The 23,553-nt window shown below is 41.7% G+C and overlaps 1 protein-coding gene and 1 long non-coding RNA gene across 3 annotated transcripts in view; one reads left to right on the top strand and one right to left on the bottom strand.

The window, feature by feature from the left end:
* ARRDC3 (arrestin domain containing 3) overlaps positions 1 to 10,405 on the top strand; it is a 16,298-nt gene extending 5,893 nt beyond the window's left edge. The window contains exons 3-8 of one of the 2 annotated variants that reach the window (XR_014787654.1): positions 2,067 to 2,214; positions 4,728 to 4,830; positions 5,268 to 5,524; positions 5,637 to 5,799; positions 6,438 to 6,627; positions 7,745 to 10,028. Coding sequence is in view for 1 of the 2 variants with exons in the window: in XM_084833647.1 (XP_084689773.1) it covers positions 2,067 to 2,214; positions 4,728 to 4,830; positions 5,268 to 5,524; positions 5,637 to 5,799; positions 6,473 to 6,627; positions 7,745 to 7,801 (883 nt within the window). In the remaining variant the exon portion in view is untranslated. Of the gene's footprint in view, positions 1 to 2,066; positions 2,215 to 4,727; positions 4,831 to 5,267; positions 5,525 to 5,636; positions 5,800 to 6,437; positions 6,628 to 7,744 lie in introns of both variants that reach the window. The other variant, XM_084833647.1, reaches the window with a different exon arrangement.
* On the bottom strand, positions 93 to 23,553 carry LOC146352280 (uncharacterized). Its single transcript, XR_014787655.1, has 2 exons — positions 15,114 to 23,553; positions 93 to 13,312 (listed from the first exon to the last, which is right to left on the bottom strand). It is a non-coding gene; the product is annotated as an uncharacterized LOC146352280 (long non-coding RNA).

The raw sequence follows: 23,553 nt of genomic DNA, 5'->3' as shown, positions 1-23,553 counted from the left end.
TATTTAGAGGTTGCTTTGATTCAGAGTGGCAACATCATGACGAATCAGGACCAGCTATTGCCCTCTTGTCAATAATTCTCTTTTAAAACCTGTTGCACATCCAGTATATTTAATTTGCTCCACCCATGACCTATTTCCCTTGTTACAAATGAGATAGAGGACTGATCATTAGGGCTTTTAAAGCTGCTGGCATGACTTCCTGCTGAATTAAGGGTGTATAGAGCTGTAGCTAGTTGTTTCAACTGAACGTGTTGGAACACATCAGCCAGGAAGGCATAAATCAGATCAACATGGGATACAATGAGTACTAGGGACATGTTAAATGTCAGCAATGGCTCTACATTAGTAAAACAGCGATTACATGAAGAAGGGCAGAAGAAGGCAGATGGATGGGATGAGAGGAAACTTAGGTCAAAGGAAGGTGGGGGCAAATGTTCATTTTTAAAAAACATAGTCTTGATGCATCCTAAAAATAGGAAATTATAAGGCAGCCCTGAAAATATATTGATTCATATACTGGAAGAGAGTGAGAGAATGGGGGCAGGGGATAGAGAGATACAGAGAGAGCGGGGGGGAATCTATTTAAACATAGGGTTAATTGATACATATATGGAGAATATATAATGAGGAATAGAAAGTAACTGCAGGAAACTAAGGAGGACAGGAGTGGAAGAAGAGACTTTCATAAAAAAAAGTTGTATATAATAACCAAGATAAGAAAATGTTGCTACAATATGATGCAAGCACTGCTTCATTATTGCACATTTAAAACGTATTCTGAGTGTCTGCAGTTTTCTAGCCTCTGTAGGATTTGCAGGTGCTTGGCAACATACAGGGTTGCTTCGCAAAGAGGCAACGTGATGGAATTTACACTTATTCCAGCTAGGGCATTATTATTTTTGAAAACTCTTTTTATGGAGTTTGTTGTTCAAAGAAAGAAGTATGTTAACTGATTAAAACATATGAGCAAAAAGCATCCACAGGAAAATTCTTAACTAGAACTACTTACGTAGTGCAATCTGTAGAAATGCACTATTCAGAATAAGAGGAAAAAGCATAAGAAAAGGTTGGATAACTTTGTATGTTACAGAACTGACTTGGGAATAATGCTCAGCCATTAGCTCAGTTTATAATTTTTTTAAATGAACATGTTTCTTAGAAGCAGAAGTAGGAGTTTAAACTGTTGGCTGAAAGCGATTGTTCTGTTATGTACAGAACTAGTAAGTCCTTATTTTAATTCTGATATTCTAGGTGCATTCATGATACCAAGGAATATAAAGACCTCATTCTGGGTTAAGCAGAACTCCTGTTTGCCTCCAGTAAAATACAAGAGTATAAAAAGGCTGTTCTTTTCTCTAATGTTCTTGAAAGGCAGCTTTTAAGAGAAGGAAGGGTTTAGATGAAATTTTTGTATATCTACACTCCTTTCCTATGTCTATGAACAAGAGAACATCCCTGTAGCTATTGCGAAATAACCAGACATTACAAAAATTGAAGGAGCATTGTCTACAGACATTGACTCTGACCGTGAACATATCTATGAACAGTTCATCGTCTTAAGATTTGGGCCCTTTTGGAAGTCAGCTATTTCAAAGCAATTTGTTAACCTTGTTTTAATATTTCATGTTTTCCCTATTCCCTAGATATAAAAAGTGACCTCTTGTAAGATTAAAGAGTCTCTTGGCCTGATCCTCAATGTGCTCAAGCTGGAGAATTTGAATTTAAGCCCGTTTAGCTCCCATTCAGTTCAATGGGACTAAATGCTGAAAATCCAAGTACTTCAGCTTAACTAGGTTGTGGGTTGGGTTAGTGTATCCTTGTAGCATATTACAGTGCAATTCTAGTACAAATATGGTCATATTCTGTAGACCTATTGAACAATTAACTACAGAGATATTTCTCCCAAACTAATTGAACATGAAAAAACTACAAAATTATCCTTAATTACATATTATGATGCATTAACAGTACAGTACAACTTAATAATTATTACCTGGATTGAGTGTATACTTAAACAACAAAAGAGATAAAGACTTATTCAGTTTTGACCTTTGTGTCCTGAACAGACCACTTGCTACCTCATTTGAAGGCAGACATGGCAGTGTGCGCTATTGGGTGAAAGCAGAATTGCACAGGCCTTGGCTTCTACCAGTAAAATTAAAGAAGGAATTTACAGTCTTTGAACATATAGATATCAACACTCCTTCATTACTGGTAAGAATTGACAGAATTACTCATTCTTTGTTTCTGGCATTAAAAATAGCAATACATGGTCCCTGAAATATCAAAACATGTAGCAATAATTAAGTAAAGTGAAATACTTAAAAGTATCAGAATATAATGACCCAGTGACCAGTAAGTGGTAGCATATTGTATAATAATTTAATCAAGTACTGTTAAAGCTGCTTGTTTTTAAAGTAATGTATTTTAACTGTTCTAATAAAGATTAACTAACTTCTATATGGAACAGTTCTATTTCTGTAAGAAAGTTCAGCTTGAGAATTTTGCAGCTTGACAAAGCAACGTAAAACAATTGTACTGCAGTGCATTATTCCTTATTATACTACTGATATTTACATATCAAGTGGGGAGAAATGATCATACTTCTGTATGTTACAATAAAATTTTATTTTTATAATGTATTAAAGATCTTATAAGATTCTTTCAATCTGACCTAAAACCATTTATTCATTCTTGGTTTTTTAATTAAAATAAATATGTGAAAATGGAACATGTAAAGAAAAGTCCATTGAAACAGGGTTCTTTTGCTTATGGCTAAGATGTCATATTATCTGGAGGATATAAGACCTCATCTAAAAACCCACAAAAATCTACAGGAATATTTCTATAGATTTTTGTGAGTTTGGGACAATGCCCTTAATTTGCAATTCATGTAGGACAACAACAGGAATATAATTAAATTTGGGTACAATCCTAGCCCCGGTGTCAAGGGGGATGATATCATTGATTTTGATGGATGTGGGCAGAAGTCTTAAAGAAAGTTAGTGTTCACGAATACCGGCCACTTGGGACATCACTTCACACAATAAATGCTCAGTGGGGCTGCAGTAGATTAAATGTTTTGAGGCTGTGATTGAGCCTGCGTACTTGGATGTAAGTCCCATTGAAATTTAATAAAACTTTTAAGAAATATATTTGGAGTCCAGGTATAAGATTTCAATTAAGCTTCATTTCAATTCAGTTTAAGCTTAATGCAGTGAGTATAAAGCTATGATCATAAGCACACTTGCTTATAAACCAGAGGGACATACTTATATAGAAACATAGAGAGTTGCCTTGTACTGAGTTGGACCATTGGTCCAACTAGCCCAGTATTGTTGACACTGACTGACAGCGGCTCTCTGGGGTTTCAGGAAGGAGCATTTCCAGCCCTACCTGGAGATGCTGGGGATCGAAACTGGGACCTATTGCATGCAGAGCACATGCTCTACCGCTGAGCTATGGCCCTTCCCCATTAAAGTTCCACAACTTAACACCATGATAAAAAAAAATTATCTATCTGAAAGCAACTCCCACTTATCAGAATAAGCTTATTCCCAAATATTGGCTAGTCCTGCAACCATGTAGCCCAACCATATACATGTTTACCTGGAAGGAAGTCTTGCTGAGTATAGTGAGGTTTATTCTCAGGTGCACATTGCATTACAGTCTGAGAGTATATCCAAGTGAACACAGTGGAACTTACTTCTGAGTAAGCATGCACAGAATTGAGCAGTAAGTTTGGGGCCTAAATCTGGGTCTTAAAACCAAGAGCTTCAGCCTAACTAAATTGTGGATCTGATTGTATGTTGTAATCTATTGCAGTTTTTTCTTAGTAAGACTGTACTCCTAAGCATACATATTTGGAAGCAAATCTCATTGAAATCAATGGGGTTTATGTTCAGGAAAACATGGTTAAGAGTCATGCTAGAGTAGGTTTGAGCTCTTAGCCCTGTCGACAGCATTAACATAAGAAGCTGCCTTATCCTGAATCAGACCATTAGTCCATCTAACTCAGTCTCATTTGTACAGACTGGCAGCAGCTCTCCAGGATTTCAGACAGGAATCTTTTCCAACCCTACCTGGAGATGCCAGACATTGAACCTGGGCCCTTTTGCATGGAAAGCATGTGCTCTATCACTGAGCTTTGGCCCTTCCCCATGACACTTAGACAGCCCATCTAAGTGAAAGTAGACTGATTTCAGTGTGAGGACTGCAGAGAAAGCAGATAATTTTCCCTGTATGATAGTTTCCTCCTTTGGATTAATGTTGAAGCAGATGTGATAGAAAGCTCACCCACTGTACTCATACAAATAGTTTACTCTCACTGGCATGTTGGCATAATGGCCAGACAGATGTCAATTTTGCCAAAAATCTGTACTGATCACTATGTACTAGCAAGATCAGCAAAGGGGAGAACAGCAACCATAGGTCCAAACACCCATGATAACAGATACTGCTTTTATATTCTTCCTATTTTATAGCTGGGTTTCTAGTTGTTGTTGTTCAGTCGTTAAGTCGTGTCCGACTCTTCGTGACCCCATGGACCATAGCACGCCAGGCCTTCCTGTCCTCCACTCCCAGAGTGTGCTCAAGTTCATGGGTTTCTAGTTACCTTCACTGAAAAGCTACTTTCTAGAAGGAACCTTACGAAGTCTGTACAGATGTATAATTTCCACTAATCTAAAAGTGTAATTGTGAGTATATCTGTTCTGTTTTTCTTTCAGTCACCCCAAGCAGGCACAAAAGAAAAGACTCTCTGTTGCTGGTTTTGTACCTCAGGCCCAATATCCTTAAGTGCCAAAATTGAGAGGAAGGGCTACACCCCAGGTATGTAACATGAAATCTAGTGGGAGTGGACTTTTCTTTTTTGTAGTAATATAAGACAGTCATGTGTGCTTTCTGGATTAAGCAAAACAGAATGTCCTGGCTAGCAGTTAATTGGTACATTAATGTTATATCTGCATCTGTAATGTCTAGCTACATTAATATAAGGGCTATACATACAGCGCAGTTCAGATCCCTTGCAAACAGCATGAGTTTTCCTACTGATCTGAATAGGATGAAGCTATCTGAATAGCTGATCTGAATAGGATGAAGCTACACATAGTTCTATAGTCTTGTTGGTGTTGATCTTTTCCCCATTGAAACTGTTTACTGTTCTCACCATTGCCCAAATTAGTAAGAAAAATACCATTTGTAATGTCTGAATTGTGAGAAGTATTCCTTGTTTCCATCTAATGTGCATGTTCTCTGTTTCATTCAAGGTGAATCAATCCAGATCTTTGCAGAGATTGAGAACTGCTCTTCCCGGATGGTGGTGCCAAAGGCTGCCATTTATCAAACACAGGCATTCTATGCCAAGGGGAAAATGAAGGAAGTAAAGCAGCTTGTTGCCAACTTGCGTGGGGAGTCCCTGTCATCGGGGAAGACAGAAACCTGGAATGGCAAACAGTTAAAAATTCCACCTGTCTCCCCCTCCATCCTTGATTGTAGTATAATCCGTGTGGAATATTCTCTAATGGTAGGAACATAGTCTAACTTTTTCATGTTTAATGCACCATTACTACTTTTTTTGGTGGGTTTATGGGGATTTTGATTCAGCTTATAATAATTTCTTTCTGGTTATCTTCTAGGTATATGTGGATATTCCAGGTGCAATGGACTTGTTTCTTAATTTGCCACTTGTCATCGGTACTATTCCTTTACACCCATTTGGCAGCAGAACATCAAGTGTAAGCAGTCAATGTAGCATGAATATGAACTGGCTTGGACTGACCCTGCCTGAAAGACCGGAAGGTAATTTGACCACACAGATTCCATTTTGTTCAGTGATTTCTCTGTAGACCCATTATTCTATTAATATCTTATGAATAAAAACCTACATAACCCTCTTGCACAAACTGTAGAATCTCCAGTAGGGATCTTCTAAGTATCTTTCCAACAGAGGAGAGGTACAGGCCTGTTCCCCTGAAAAAAGAATGAAACAAGATTGAGCTGCCCCTAAATCCATTGAATTGTGCAAATATAGAATAGTTTTGCAAACAGTCCACAGATATCCAAGAACATCTACACAGGTTCTTCATTGACTTGCTTCATCTATGGTCCCCAAGGCTTGTTGTGAGCAAAACCTTCATATCTTGAATTATTTTCTCACTTGTGAGTTACTCCTCACCTAGAGCTGGACAGGTGACCATGTCTGTAGTTAGCTTCCTCCCCAGACAGCCCCGAAAAAGAATATATGTATGCAAGTGGATATACCATGACCAAGTATGGTGGTAAACTTGTTTTAGAGCCAAGTCATAAGTTACCAAAACCGTCCAGTACAATTAAAACTAAAATACTAGCAGTTGAGCCTTTCTTATATCTACCTTGTGCAAATCGCAATAACTAGAGTTTAATATATTTGTCATGTTATATATCTTGACATGCATAAGAACATTGTTCGAACTGCGTGTACTTTTCCCTTCAGCACCTCCTAGCTATGCAGAAGTGGTCACCGAGGAGCAAAGACAGTCCAGCCTAGCACCTGTAGCTGCTTGTGATGACTTTGAAAGAGCACTTCAAGGACCATTATTTGCCTACATCCAAGAGTTCCGGTTCCTACCGCCTCCACTTTATTCTGAGGTAAGGTTAAAAATGGGTAGTTAAGCCTCTGCATTCTATTTTAAAATAAGAGTATATTTGCCCTTGCTGTTTTTCCTGGGATATGCCCCAGAACATACCATGACCAGTGGATGGATCTACACTTCATCCTAGCTGATCTTGTTCTACCTAGTAGGACTTTGCCGCTACTTAACAGTTCAAATAGTGGTTTACTTTGGGCTCTTGCAAGCAATTCAGCACTATTTTAGCTAGCCAGTTCCTTCAGATTTTCCATTACTAGATTAACATCTTTTTGATTATCACCTATTATGGTGCATCCTTGTGTAGCAATATCCGAGTAATAATTTTATATTTGAAAGGACAGTTTTCAAAGAGGAAAAATAATTCATTACAGTTTGTAATTTAACAGTAAATTAGCTTGGGCTGCAACCCTAATCATACTTATGTGGAAGTAATTGAAATCCATAGGAATTGGGTTGTTCTTGTTTTTAGGTAGCAGTAGTTAGTTAGCAGTAGTCAGTAGTAGTAGTTTCTGTGACAGTAGTACTAGTAAATTACTTGACCATTTTTTGACAATGTATGATCAAGGTTTTCTTTTTACTGGTTAACTGCCCAAACGTTACTCATGTTTTGTTTACTAGAGTTTGCCTTTCCAGTAGGATGACTTTGTGGGGAGGGGGTGCATGTGTTTTTTCTAACAGAGCATTATTTATCTGGCATCCCAATCCTAGAGATATGTAGCTGCAACTATGCATAGAGTGATTGTGGAATCCCATATGACATTCTGTTGTTCATAATTCTCTAGATTGGCACATCTGATGGTTGCCAATAAGATGGTTGAAACACAGAATACGGCACTGGAGCTGACAGTTTTTCTCAGTTGTTTTCTCAGCAGCCTTTTTGGCTGTTCTGTACAGTGTAAATTAGCAAGACCCATTAAGTGGGAACACTGTAACATGTTCAAAAATGCATATTAGCCAAAACAAATTTGCAAAAATAATTCAGGAGTTCTGAATGTTTTCAAGTAAAATGATCATTTTAATTATTCATCTTTCATTTCCCTTTGTTGCTTTAGAAAGATGTTGCTTTTCTAAATGAAAGCATTAACTCCTTCTGGTTTTTCCCCTTTTTCATTTAGATTGATCCAAACCCAGATCAGCCCTCAGATGACAGGCCAACCTGTCCCTCACGCTGAAGGAATGCCTCCTAAGAGCTGACTTGGTTTGAATTGTATTTTCACCATGTTGAGGATAAAGGCGTTCCACGGAGACACACTTTAAAAGGAAGTTGTTGCCTAAAAGAAAAGGTGAAATAATGAAACAACCTGTGATTATGCTTTTGAAGCCTACAGCAAACATCATAGGACTGCTCTTCATGCTTGAAGACCTGAGCTTTCCCTTCCTGTTGTATACTGGCACATTCTAAGAGCAGCCTTAATAGCCTACACTCGTGTGTCAAAACACTCACCGTGTTGCAAGAGGGATGACTTCCTCTTTTGATTTGAAAATTTGCACATGCTCAATGCTTTCGTTGCGCGGTCCAGTGTCACTACAGCTTTTTCTCATTTACGTTGGACTGTTGTTAACCCCTTTAACTTGTTTGTGGTCCTCACAACAAGGAGCAAAAGAAAGCTTTGAAAACTTTACAATGACAAATGCACTGACTTTTTTATTGTTAGAAAAACAAACTATATAGTCTGGACTTTTCCTGCATATGCACATGCTCAGAATTGTCCCAATAAGACTGATCCATGTATCACCTCTTCAGCTTGGATCCTGTTGTGGATTTATTACAAACATCAAATGCCTTCAAGCCAATCCTTGCGGTATGTTTTGCAGCCTACGGTAGTAGACAAGCAACAGATAAATGAGGCGAAAAATAACAGAAGGAAACTAATAGGAGTCTTCATCAAGATTGTATACCTTCTTGATTCCTTTTTAAGAATTTGTTGCCTTTCTACTATTACCGCAAAGAATTTTGTTACAGACTGCCTAAAATCACTTAATCTCAGGTGAACTCATCACTTGCCAAAATGTTGAAATGCTATTTGTGTTTATGTTGCACTGTTGAGGTTTTTTTTTTCTCTCTTCCTGTTTTTGTTGCTTTGTTTTATTTGGAAAGGGCGGTTTGGAAAAGGGACAAGCGCAAATGAACACATCCTCACTTCTTATTATCTTTAAGGAACATGAGACATAATTAATAAGACCTTGGGTAAATTATGATGTTTTTAGAAGAGCCACAGGAGGAGGTAGCACCCAACATATATCAGTCAAGAGTTACTGGAGAAAAGTTGTGTATGATTCTTATAGTGACTCACATAGGGGTTTCTCAGCCAGTGGGGTGGGTAGGGAAAGTGAATATATATTTTTATACATAGTTATCTCATGACTACAAACCTGTGCAAAAGATTTGTAGTAAACTTTTAGTCGGGGATAGAGGGAGTCTTCTCTCAAATGGAAAGTATATCTTAATAAGAAGAGGGTCACTTTTTAGAAAATATTTCCCAATGGGTGCCATTCAGATTACATTCTCTCCAAGTCTGAAGAATTATAATGACTCATAATAGTAAAGCTGGTTGCTATAAGTAAGTGGCAGAGATTTACTCTGATTGCAAAATTCAGAATGGGGGTTCAGTACAGACTACAAGGAATCAGCTGTTAGATGATGGATATTGGGGGCACTTGACATAACTGCTAGCACTTCGGCATTAAAGATATACACTCGTGCACAACTGTCCTCTTCAGAAATAAACTCATGACTGATGTTTTTTTTTAACCAAAAGCAGCCTTCCTGATGTCCAGGTTGACAACCGTATGGCTCTTGTGTTACTTAACGCCATGCTTTATAACCACCAGACTGGTTTAAAGGTTGTTTTCTCTGGGGTGACGCTCCACTGATTCAAATCTCTCTTGCTCTTGAGGCTACATAACAAACAGGATAGGCTTTTCAATAAGTGGCCTTTAATAAAACATGGACAACAATTCATGTTTGACCAATAACAGGGTGAAAAATAAACAGTATAAAATGAGTCACGTTTTAAGTGATTCACTTAAAAGAGTTTGGCCTTCAGCAAGCAAACTTCATATACTGGATAATAAGGAAACGGAGTGATTGAACTTGTTCTTTAAAAAACAACAACATGCCTAGTGATTTTGTGAATGTCCCTCTTCCACAGAAGTTTAAAGAATATTTTAATGGGATAGTGGCATAAAAGGGCATTTGGTGGTTTCTTTTTTTTCTTTGCTGTTTTTGTTTCAACTAACTAGGGAACAATTGCTGATATGCATAGCATTACATTTATCACAGTATGATGAAAGTTTCCATGATGCAGGATTGACCAGTATTGTACTAATTGGCATTGCATCACATCAATTTTGTGATCAGGTTTAAAGTTGTAAACACTATTAAAATAAAATTGTTTTTACAAAAAGAAATGTTACTCTTTTTGTGGCATTACTGTTATTTCTGATTTCATAAAAAATATTGGTCAGTTTCTGGACATTGTAAAATATGAGGTTCAGAGCTGTAGTCCAGTATTCAAAATAATCTCCTAATTTAAAAAATGGGGACAAAAGTAAGTAAAATCCAAAATGTTAGAGAAACAAAGTGCAATATTTAATGTTTGCTTTATAGATTATATTCAATGGCTGTTTGTATTATATTTTCTTTTTTCCTTTTTTTAGTTTGGTGCTGAATATGTCCTTGTAGACTCTGTTTCAAGAAAACAATACGTGGAAAACAATTTAATTTTTCCTATTGCTCTTCCTTGTGGATAATAAACTTTTTTTTACAAAATTGATTTTTATTGGAGTGATTTTATATAAAGAAACCCAAAGCAGCTGATTTTCTTAAAATTATATGGGTTGATCATGCAGAAGTAACGCCATAGGGGTATAATAGAGCACTGCTGCCCAGCTATCAACCCCCACCCCACACCCATCATCATGGATTGGTTGATACTTAGGGTTTTTCTACACCAGGCACTTATTGTGCTCTCGTCATTCCAAATTCACAGTTGTTTATGGGTTCTTTAGGCGATGTTGTGACCCTCCAGTTTCACTTCTGTCTAACCAGCACTTTCAGCAAGCTTTTAGAGCAGGGAAAATGTGACATTTAATTATGAAAGCGAAAGAAAACTCAATTTCCTCTTGTGTATTTGCACTATTCCACTATACTACAGTGCCACCTAGAGGTTATGTAGTGGAAAAGCAGGAAAGGAAACATTCCTCCCGTAGTGCTTGGATCTCAATACTGCCATGAAACCGAAAGTAGATACAGCTGATTAACAGCCTTGTTTAGAAAAGCTCTTAGGCACTGTATCAGGCTGTTGTGGGGAATGGCAAGTTTATCTACACGCACTACTTGGTCAGTCTCTTCGCTCTCATTGACTGGTTGTGTGGAGGGAATAGGCTAGATGGGAATATGGGAGGCATATATAAGCCTGCCATTTCCCATAATGGTCTGATGCTGTGCCTGTGCATGCACACTGGAAGGGGGTGGGGGGAGAGAATGGCTTTGCTGTGCCTCCTATGACTCCCTCTCCACATGCAGATGCTGCAGTCCCAGTGCGTTGGATTAAGCCTGTAGGGCGAATGAGAGGGGAGGGGGTGGAAAATATGACACACGAAGCAACTTAACATAGAGGGTCACATCAGAAATAATGCATTGGGGTGGGGGGTAGTTAAATGTCTTAACTGCATATCAAGACTGGGAAAAGGGGGGCATCCCGAATACCTGAATTACTAAAATAACATGAAAAAATACTAATAGTGAACTCAGTTCTCCAAGTGCTGCTCCTTACGTAGCCTAATCAGCACCACCCATACTCAAAGGGGAGGTTTCAGTAGGCTTTGGGGAACCCCAAGGTTTGCAGAAGTACAAAAGATCATTAGGGGACTCCACAGTGAGCACTGAGCATGTTCAATGAACATAGAATGCTCACTGTTGGGGGGGGGGGTTGGGGGGGGAATCCAGGGGGAGCTCCAGTGAATGGAATGCAGTAACCTGGAAGAAAGCCTGCCTGGCTGACTGGAAATCTGAATACATCATCATCACATTTCTATACCGCCCCATAGCCAAATCTGTCTGGGTGATTAGAATAGCAGCATTCTATGCATCAACATGTTATTGCTTATTTTTATAATCTGTCTAAAAGTCATCACCTGAAAAGCTAAAAGATGCTTAGCTTTTCAGGTGACAACACCTAGTATTGTTGCAAGGTGATGGCACTATTTCCATACTTTTTTGTATAAATATGACAGTTGCCAAACCAATGATCTCTATAATATTCAGAAATTGTTGTCCTAACGTTTGAAAAAAAAAAGAGAGTCTCTCCTTTAGATGCTGATAAACTTAAAGACTATGGAGCGACTTTTAAAAATTTGCTCAAACCATTTGGACTATAATCACAGATATTTTAAAACTAAAATCAGATTCTCAAACACCTACAAAAATGCTTGTTGAAATAAAAGGTCATACTTAGGTTTAGTCATACTAAGAGTAGACCTACTGAAATCAATAGGACCAGTTAGTGACCGACATACGTGCCATTGATTTCAATGGGTCTATTTTAAGTATGAGTTAAGTCTGGATCCAACCCAAGTTTATTTATTTATTTATTTATTTATTGCATTTATACCCCGCCTTTTTTCCTCTTGCAAGGGACCCAAGGCGGCTTACATTATCATCCTCCTCTCCATTTTATCCTCACAACAACAACCCTGTGAGGTGGGTTGGGCTGAGAGTCTGTGACTGGCCCAAAGTCACCCAGTGAGCTTCCATGGCCGAGTGGGGACTAGAACCCAGATCTCCCAGCTCCTAGTCCAACACTCTTGCCACTACACCACACTGGCTCTCCAGTAAGTTCCAGTATGTATCTGTTTTATAGCCAATTACAGCAAATACTTTGCAGGATAAAGAATCTAATTAAAATGTACAGTTTATATTTGCTCTGCTAGTGGAGAAGAAAACGATCTCTTCCTCCTTCGTTCTGTTCTGTCCCGTAGATGGTTTGGGTGCATGACACAATGTGTTCAATCTACCAAGTACAATTCCTGTTGTATGGGTGTAGCAGTTGTTGCCATTTTGTGGCCTGATCCTATGGTTTTCAGTGCAAAGAAGAGTAGTTAAAACCAGGTGCAAGAGCAGTTGCACCAATGGCATGCCATGAGTCGTGGTGTTGCACTGGTGAAGCAAACCACGCAGGAATTCGGTACTCAGGGAAATATTCCATGCAGAAGGACTTTACACTGATGGAGCACTAAGAATGGTGTAATTACACCAGTGAAGTTGCATCGGGCCAAGCCTTGCACGTGGTAGGCATGCTGTTAGCAGCTGTGGCAGCTCCACATGTATCCCTTCCCTTCTGCACCAGTGCAACACTGCATCCATAAAAAAGCACCCAAGAAACCCCCATAGAGCATGGCAAACACAAGTAAATATCTAACACAAAAGCTATGCTGTGTATCAACCACATGATCTGGCATTGCCACTGGCCCCATTCAATTGCTATTTGACACCAGAATGTAACATTTCTTTATGTGGGAGAATATCCAGGGAAATGTTTGCTTATCAGATGAGAAGCTGTTGTTTTTTTTTTAATCACCATATTTCCTCATGTTAGCGAAATACCAGAAAAGAAGGTTGAAGCACACCCTTTCTCCAAACACAGCCTGGTTTTAAAGTGCTGAATCTTTCCCTTTATTTCCTGTTAACAGAACATCAGTTAGTCATAACCAGGTGGTGACAGTAAAGACACAAATAATATTACATGCATTCCGTTGTGCGGAGAGGGGGATACATGGATCATTCCTCCATTCATGGTGTTATCTCATGGATGCTCAGCTTTTGTTTTCCCTGAATACAGAACGATATACTCTGGTCTTGCAGGAAGCCTACTTATGGCCAACACAGACATTAATGTAAAATCCATATAGTTACATGTCCCCCATTTTACTCTAGAGTAGGTGCAATTGGCCCTATCCAGATCTTGAAAGCCCCACTACCCCCCACCCCCAAAATGCTGTGGACACAATCAGGGCCCCTGTGCTTACTCTAGAGTAAAATTGGGAGGAAGAGATTTAGCTGCTAGATATGAATTTAAAGTAATTTCTGCTTTGGCCCTTAGATAGCAGAACTGTACAAGCTGATCTTGGACAATTAACACTGGTTATCATGGAAGTCAGGAAGAACAACCCTAGACTATCTGCAGCCAAGCATTATATATATATATATATATATATATATATATATATACACACACACACACACACACACACACACTTACACACTTGCAGTTTGCTATTTTTAGAGATGTATCCTCATTCCTCATAACTTCTTGAGTGGGGTGGGCAAAGCAGACACTGTGCTGTGTGGAAGCCAAATGCTACGTAAGATTGTGTCTGGCTGTGTATCTCTGACCTAACATATTTCATAACAGAAACTGTGGCAAGCCTGTGCCAGCTCTCGTCCAGAAAGGACTTTTGTGTTGTGAAGAAACTGAACTGTTATGATGGGGTCTTCTTGCTCCCAAAGGCAGAGGCAGCCAAAGACCAGGACCCCAGCTTTGTGTCACCTTCACCACCTGCTCCTCCACCGCTCCCTTCTTTGCCACTTCCTTTATTTAATCTCCTGCTGCCTCCTTTGCTGCTCCTAGACAGAGATGCCTATAACAACAATTTCCCAACTCTGGGTCATATTTGGAAACTGCTAGCTGGCCAACAGCTTTTTGATATTTTCCCACCTTTTGTCTTCCCCCTTCTCTCATTCATACTTTCTGGCTATATGGAGAAAGCAGCCACCGTTGTCTTTACGCCCGGATAGCTCAGTCGGTAGAGCATCAGACTTTGGAGAGCCAGTGTAGTGTAGTGGTGAGAGTGACGGACTGGGAGCCAGGAGATCCGGGTTCTAGTCCCCACTTGGCCATGGAAGCTCACTGGGTGACTTTGGGCCAGTCACAGACTCTCAGCCCAACCTACCTCACAGGGTTGTTGTTGTGAGGATACAACGGTGAGGAGGAGGATAATGTAAGCCGCCTTGAGTTCCTTGCGAGAGGGAGAAAGGCGGGGTATAAATGCAATAAATAAATAATAAAATAAATAAGTGACCAGCTTGAGTAGTGATAGGTTTCCATCCCCACAATAAGTTTTTTGGGGTGGGGCGGCAAAGAGGTGATGATGAAGACACATTCATCTCTACAGTTCAAGACACTCAGACCACCATGATGGCAAAGGGAATGAGACAACTGGTTCCCTCTTCCCTTCTGTTACTGTGGCCATCGGTGAGAGGGCAATTTGTCTTGGAGAAGACATGTTCTCCAGGGCCAATTCTCTCTTCATGGCCTTTTAATGTCAAAGGGACAACCCCCTCACAACTCAAAGTTCTACTGGGGGGGGGGAGGTTAAATTGGGCTTCTTCCTCTCACTCACTGACTAACTCACACACACATTCTTCTCTTCTTCCTCCCATGATGCAAACCCCATTCCACACTCAACCCTTTTCATACTTACCCACTGCTCTCCTCTGAGGCCGTGGAAAGACATATGTACGTTTCTGGCCTGTGTAGAAAACCCTGTGGCGTCTTTCCAGGGAAAGGAGTTGGCTTGGCAATGCATGTTCCAGAATAATTTCCTCCCCCTTCCCTTGAACTGTGTTGGAAGAAGAGTCTCCCTTCCTTTAGGAGCGAGACTGGAAGCAAGTGGCAGGAGGAGGATGTGGTTTCTTCAGCCTAACAGACACCCATCCACTGATGACTTGCAATTGACCTGAGCAGTGACGGCTGCTGTGAGGGTTTCATAGTATCATGAGGGTGGCGTGCATAGCAAACCACATGCTTCCTTTTCATTCTGAGACAGTATAGTTTTTTGATATAAAATGGATCTCCCAAATACTATCGGTGGGAGATGTATGCTATGCATTTACCAAGGAGAGGGTCTTCTTTGCATGGTGCCCTGACTTCGGAATGCTCTCTCCCAAAGGAGATGACATAACCATGTGATTGCCTCCTCCTATTCCCCGTTGCTTGTTCACCTGCCTCTCACTCTGCCCCAGACAACGGTGGTGGTGAGAAGGAGGCGCAGGAGATGCCATGGCCTGCTTGCTCACTGCCTCTCTGCCTGTCAAGCAAGCAGGTGGAAAGAGGAGGAGCCATAGCAGCTGATGACAATGGCAGTGAGAAAGCAGGCTTGCTGATGGAGGGCACCCATGGGGGGCGTCTTGCCCCAGGGCCCTCAGAAGCCTGGAGCCAGCACTGTATATCTCACTCCCCAAATACGAATATTGACAGAACTGCAAACTACAGTAAATGCTACTCCTGTTGACAGCGCGGGTTCCCAAGGAGGCAAGCAAAACTGTACCACCCAGAGAAAGATCTAGGTACAAATTCAGTATAGAACATCACCCTACATGCACAGGGAGAAAACAAGATGCCCTGCTTAATAAATATGCGCATCTGAAGTATATGGAAATACTGCAAATCAGTTTGTACAGAGGAGGAGGATTGTGTTAACCAGTGTGCTGCAGATTCTATCGCTTAGGTTTTCAAACCCTTACTAGCAGGGCTCCTTTGTATGAAGTGTGTGTTTCCTTCTTCTGCTGAGCTTAGAGTTGCCAACTTTTTTCTGGCATAGCTCTGGTGCCTTTTAACAACTGTGTTACAAGACAAAATTCAGCAGGCTAAGCTTTTCCCCAGCATGCAGATGCAGTCATACAGATGCAGCTTCCCCTGATGAATCTCTGTCTGTTACAAAGCTATTAAAGCCAGAAAGCCCTTCTAAGAAAAACAAGTTGGCAACCCAAAGCTCACCAGAGGGAGGAAAAGAAATACTTCATACCAGGGAGCTCCCAAATAATGAATGTAAGAATAGCTATGCTAGATCAGACCAAAGGCTTATCTAGCCCAGCATCTGGTTTCCCACAGTGGCTAACCAGATGCCCATGGGAAGCCCATAAGGAGGGTACAAGGACAGTAGCCCTCTCCCATTGTGGTTTCTCAGCAACTGGATCTTGGGGGTTATTCCTAGGGCTGTGCCAAAAATTTCTCCCACTTTTTTTTTTACCACTCTCATTCAATTTGATAGAAGACAAATTGTTTTTGAAAAGAAATTCAGTGGTGAAGAAATTTCAGAGAAATTCTCATGGGTTGGGTTGGAGCAGAGCAAACACATTCTGAAGTAGTGCTGTGATGAAAATTTCAATTTTTTGACCATTCCACCGTTCAATATGATAAATGAGAAAATGCTTTCAAAACATGTTCAAAGGACAAAAAATTCAGATAAATTCTCATTTGTGGGGCTTGGGGTTCTTGTGCTTACCTTACTTCTGCGGTGGCCCAGAAGTGAGCACCAGTTTCCCATTTTTCACTGTACGATCATCGGATGAGCAAAGGGCTGGGGTGAGCAAAGGGCTGGATGCTCCTGATCTCATCTGATCTTGGAAGCTAAGCAGGGTCAGCCCTGGTTAGTACTTGGATGGGAGACTGTGCCAGGGAATCAGGTTTCCTGTAGGGATGTACGAAACTCACTTACCTTTGCTCCGTCCCTCCATGTGGAATCCTCGACGGGGGGGGCGATCCAGCCCTCCCCCCCGGAATCCTTGATGGCAAGCTCCACTCCACCGGAAAAATATTTACGTAGGCCAGAACGGGGAAAAATAAAGGAATGCAAATAGCGTCCACTACACTATTTGCGTTCCCCTTTTTTCCCACCATTTTATCTTACATAAATATTGACGTAAGATAAGTCGGCGAAAAATAGGCCATGCAAATGGCGGCCGCTGCAGCCGCCGCCATTTGCATATGCTGCGTGTTTGTTTTGTTTTTTATGTTAGCCGTGATAGGCTATGTAAATTCTTACGTAGCCTATCACGGCTGGCTGCAAGGACGGCAATGGCGGCAGCAGCAGCCCTGCCGCGGCCGGCCAGGAGACCAGCTGCCGCCACCGCCAAATCCGCCCCAGGTAAGTGCCGTCCCAGGGGGATTCCGCGGGGGGGCGGGGGGGGCAGGAGGCCGTTCCGCCACGGATTCCTGGGGGCCGGATTCTAAAGAATCCGGCCTCACTGGAATCCGTAGCGGAATTCTCCACCATCCCTAGTTTCCTGCACTGAGCAGGTCGTTGGACTCGATGGTCTTGTAGGCCCCTTCCAACCCTATGATTCTGTGATTCTCTGGCAGCCTGTAGCCTCCTCAGCTTCCTACACTTCTATTAGAGCCCAGCTGAAGCCACCATGAGGTAATTCTTCCCATGGGGCTTTTCAGATCAGGACATGCAGGCCGCCTCGGAGTCTAGTTGTGATTAGGTAAGCTCAAAAACACACACACACAAAGATAAAACATCCTGAATGAGGCAGAATAATGAAAGCCTCTTTCATGGGGTGGGGGACGTCCAGGAAATTGGAGGACAGATTTTGGAAGAGCACTAGCTCCACCTCATCCCTGGAGCTGGACACAACACTGCCCCCACCTGCATTGCGTTGGACGCAAACTGGGGGCCAGCCTGCCAAGAAAACCCAAAACCCCTACCAAAAAAGAAAGAAACTGTGCTACAAGCCCGTAGAGACTGTGGAGAATTTCTCCTCTCTCTGGAGAAATTCCATGAAATTGTCTCCCAAATTTTTCTGTCCTCAAGTAAGGTGGAGAATTTGAAGAGGCCACTTGCACACAGCTGTAGTTATTCCAGATATACACTGAGTCAACTATGCTGATGGCAGTGGACTTCCACTCTCCCTCCTTCCCATGGCAGCCCCTCCAGTCTCCTGAAAATGCCACGCAGAGTGTCAGGAGACCTTGCCGAATGGGTGTGAGCTGGGGGGGGAGGGTGATCCCCCAAAATCAGGCAGAATGACCTTCCGTGAGTGGAGCCCCTCCTTTCTCAGAAAGCAGATCCTGAATCCAATCCTAGATACAGTAGATAGCCATCCTAACTAGTAGCAATGGATAGCCTTATCCTCCATGTATTTGTCTAATGGAACCTGGATAGCAATATTTTTTTGTTTATTTCTAAAATTGATCAACTGTCTTCCATCCACAAGGGATCCCAGAGTGGTGTACACAACATTAAAAACAAACAAATAAACCCAATATAAAAACCATGCAATTAACATTAAAAGGCAAACGAAAATGACAATTCTTCAACCAGCAAACCAAACAAAAATATAATTCAGTTGAAAAATAAATTAGATTAAAAAATTAAATGGTAAAATTCTAAAATGTTAAAATGCTTGGGCAAAAAGAAAAGTTTTGATTTTGCACTGAAAAGGAAACAAAGTTGGCACCAATCATATCTCCTTTGAGAAAATATTCCAAAGCCAGGGTGCCACGACAGAGAAGACCCTCGCCTTTGTAAATGCATAGCATATATGTGTCCCACTGATGGTATTTGGAGAAGGGCCCCCTCTGAAGATCTTAGCGCATGGGCAGGATAGTATGAGGGGACAGTGCCAGTTCCAGGTTTTGGAGGGCCCTGGGGCCCTCAATGGGACCCCTCCATCAGTGAGTCTGCCTTCATAGAATCATAGAATGACGAGATCAGGTGCATCCAGCCCTTAAGTGTCTGGTGTATTCTCACTGCCATTGTCACCAGCTTCTATTGCTCCTCTTCCTGTTTCTCATCATTGCTACCACTGGCTTCCTAGACAGGCAGAGAGCCAGTCAGCAAGCAGGCAGTGGCATCTGCTGCTGCTCCTTCTCACCAGCTCCATTGTCTGGCAGTGGTGAGAAGCAGGTTGCAGTGGGGAAGTAGAGGAGAAAGTCCAGGGGGTTCTTGTCAGTGGGCCCCTGCTGGGGTGTGGACCCTCAGCAGGTGCCCAATCATGCCTAACTTTGACGCTGGCCCTGGAGGAGGAGGCAGTCCTTCAGGTATTTGGGCCCCAAGCCATTTAGGGCTTTAAACATGATAACCAATATCTTGAATTGGGCTCAGTAGACCAATATTTGACAATATTTGCATTGCATCCCCTCCAACTGTTGCCAACCCTACCTGGGCTAGGTTCAGATAGTAGAGCTCCGCACCACATGACAGAGCAGCAGTGGACACGTTGCTTGGGAAAATACTAATAGCTCACCTTCTGTGAGGAGTCTATAGCTTGAGCATGTCTGAAAATATTATCAAACACCTTTTACACAGATCCAATGCATCACCTCCCTGCCACCATCCCTGCAGAAGAGGAAGGAGAAACTTCCTATTACACATGGGAAGGGGGCAAAGAGAACTTTCTAATCATGTTGCTTTTCTAGAGCTACGTGGGAGTTTACAAAAAGCTGCAGATTGTGAAATCAGATCGTGAAAGCAGTTCTTGTCGACACAACTCACTTTCAGACAGGGATATCTTAAGCCAGGTAAAGTCATCCTCATTTTAGAGAACAAGGTTGTCTATGCAAGCAAGGGAAAGGAGCACAGGAAAAATCGTTCTCTGTTCAAATCTCATCTGAAAAGAACAAGTGACCTCTGGCTCCTGGAACAGCACTGTGAAGTGGAAAAAAGAAAAGAACAACCGTTGGCGGTACTGGAGGAGCAGAAGCTTCATTATAGGAGTCTAGTCTGTTTATTAGTGACACAAAACATCGTTCTTGCAAGTTCAAACAAGGACTTTCTGGGCTTGGACAAAGTGTTGTGTTTTTTAACCTTATAAGAAGATGTTTTGTTTCCCTGGCTCATAGATCTTTCTAAATATGGTGACATTTCTAATAAGGGGTAACAAAACACTATTAAGGGATTATTCAAGGAGGCTCAGAATTGTACCAAAGGACTAAAACAAAGCATGCTGGAGTTTGTTTTGTCTTTTTGTCTGCATCGATTCAATGTAAACTGTTGTCACTAGCAGGAGCAAACGTTCCTGCAAAGCGCATTGGTTTTAAAGTTTAGAAACTGGGGTGGGCTGGAGGGGAGGGCAGAACATCTCTCCTTCTCCAGCACCCAGTAAATGCCAACAACTGAAGCTGTGAGAAGAAATCAATGGGAATTGAGTAATCAAACCAGAAAGAAAAAGAAAATGCAGCAGAATACATCGGGGGGGGGGGGGAATTCTGCTTGTGCAGTGCAAGGAAATGATCCAGAGGAGTGAATAACTATTTACCACATCAGTGTCTCACATGTTGAAAGGCAGCAGATACCAGCTGTCATGTCTTAATGTCACTCAAGAAGGCCAAAGAGTTTGCAAGGACAGTTACATAGTCTTGGATCTTAGAGTTGCTGGTTCATTACTGTAGACTGAACTGATAGTACCATTATCACAGGGTTTCTCTTTTTGGTGTGATATATATTATCCACATCAACGCAATCCACAGCCGAAAGCGCGAGAGAAAATAGACTGTTAAGCTGTGATGGCATTTCCTTGTGGTTTTCTGAGTAGGCTAGTGGGAACTTACCACAGTGTTTGGATGAAACTATCTTGTTTTGGGGAGCAGCTGCCCAGAAGATCTGCTCATATATGATTAAAGTGGGAGGTGTTGATGACACTTGCCTACATGCCACAGGCAGGCAGGCAGGCAGGCAAAATACCTCACTGTGTCCCCACCGCCAGGGTCACATATCTGTTTACTTAGATTGGCTTTTGTAGACTTGGCCTGTTTGACAGTATTCACAGCTGATGTTTCTCTTTTCCGGGATCTGATTGCTTCAAAAAGAAAAAGTGAAGGTGGAAAGAAGTAGAAGTCATTTCAGGTATTCAGATAAACAGCTGATAAGCAAATGGCTCTGGTAAACAAACTGGGAATGGAAACCCTGATGTTTCTCTTCCTTGTTTTCTCTTACCTATAAACAGTGATGCAGCTAGGTGATTTTAGACTTAGTGGTTTTATGGAAAGCCCTTTTAGATGGCCATGTGTATTCCTTGAGCACATAATCTGTGCTTTTCTTCACCCCCAACCACCATTCCATGCTTTACAATTGCTTCTACATTCCTGACATATTAGAGCAATAAACAAACAAAAGACAGTTTGCCAAGTATGCTTTTAAAAAGAGATAAATACTTTGAGCATGTGCAGTTTCACATTTTAAACTCACTTGAATCATGGATTAGGAATAAAATGGAGTTTGCTTCTGCTGCTCTGATGTTCTCATCATAGTCTGTTCTCTGAGCAGTCATGGGGGGGAGGGTGCAGGGCCCTGGTCTTCAGCCCCAAATCCAGTCCTAGCTACACCACTGCCTATAAAGTCTGTTTGCATTAAACCTGCACAGTGGAATCTCACTTAAGTGCAGAGAGAGAGAGAGAGAGAGTGAGAGAATAATTGATCCTGCTGTTGGAGTTATTTTTTGTGGCAGCCTGTTCGTATAAATGTAACACAGAGGAATGAGAGGCATTTTCATAGGCATCTTTATGATGTCACCAAATTTTCTCAGTTTACTGCTGAGGTCTGACTATTTGCATATTTAAAAGGCTGACAGCAGTTACTGCACCTGATTGACAAAGTGCTCTTTTCCTGATCCGTCAAAGGAGGTTTTCATTCCCACTACCTTCTGCATTTCTGTTGGATACACCCTAAAAGCGGGGAGTGTTTTATTAATAATTTCAAAAAATGAGTGGAATAAGCCTGAAATAAAAGCGTGTTACACTGTGAGTAGAAATCAGGCATAGGACACCATGTATAGAAATCTCAAAATCATTCACATCATTACCAAATGGAATGCAAACAACAGCTGCTTCTGCTTTTAATCACATCATACCTGTGGCTGCAGAAACGGCACTTTCAGATTGCATCTTGGGTCAGTTCAAAGTTGTTGAAAGTGGGGCTGGAAAGAAGCTGTTATCACATCTTTACAGATCAGTGGATAGAATGGCATGAAATCCCAAAGCCTGTTTGAGAGTTTTGACTGTCACGGACTGCTCAGTGCAAAAGTCATGTCGAAGTGTTATCAGTTTGCATGTTATGTTTAACTGTGTCTATGCAGACTCAGGAATGTCTCATGCAAACAGCTAAGATCCAGATTGGCCCTCAAGTTGTAGTCCTGCAACATTCATTCCAGCAGAGGGAATTATTGGCCATGAAGCAAACGCCAGTATGTAGCTAGCAGAGTCTGACCATATTAGGAGAAGGATGACGGAAACCCTGGTAAAAGCAATAATTTCTGAGCCTTCGGTTAATGAAATAAGGCGCAAGCAGCACCCCTTTTTCCAGGCACATCTTGTCTAGATTGGCTTTGAATGTTCACATTTCAAGGGTCGGATGGGTTAAGCAGAGGTAGGGTGACCATTATGTGCAGTCCCAATGCTGCCTTGTGGTTGGGAAGTTGAACTGTTGCCCTTCGACTAACTTCCAGACTGAAGGGTACAAGACATTGGAGGATACATATAGCTCACTTGGTAGAGCACCTGCTTTGCATGCCAAAGGTCCCAGGTTCAATCCCTGGCATCTCCAGGTAGGGCTGTAAAAGTTCCTGCCTGAAACCCTGGAGAGCCGCTGCCACTCAGTGTCAACATTAAGCTAGATGGACCAATGGTCTGACTCAGTATAAGGCAGCTGCTTAAGCTGCCAATCCAGACAAGGCAAACAGAGCCCAACTGCTGATATAAGCTTGCCAAATGAACATTTGTTGTTCAGTCGTTCAGTCGTGTCCGACTCTTCGTGACCCCATGGACCATAGCACGCCAGGCCTTCCTGTCCTGCGCTCTCTCCCGCAGCGTGCTCAAGTTCATATTCATTGCATCCGTGATGCTATCTAGCCATCTCATCCTCTGCCGTCCCCTTCTCCTTTTGCCTTCAGTCTTTCCCAGCATCAGGGTCTTTTCCAGGGAGTTTTCTCTTCGCATTAGGTGGCCAAAATATTGGAGCTTCAGCTTCATTATCTGTCCTTCCAATGAGCACTCAGGGTTGATTTCCTTTAGGATGGACTGATTTGACCTCCTTGCAGTCCAGGGGACTCGTAAGAGTCTTCTCCAGCACCACAGTTCGAAAGCATCAATTCTTCGGCGCACAGCCTTCCTTATAGTCCAGCTCTCACAGCCATACATTACTA

This window comes from Heloderma suspectum, chromosome 2, assembly GCF_057233095.1.
Source record: "Heloderma suspectum isolate Gila_16-S chromosome 2, 16-S_ref, whole genome shotgun sequence".
In the NCBI taxonomy this organism is placed as follows: domain Eukaryota; kingdom Metazoa; phylum Chordata; class Lepidosauria; order Squamata; family Helodermatidae; genus Heloderma; species Heloderma suspectum.
This window is presented reverse-complemented; position numbering and strand designations above follow the sequence as displayed.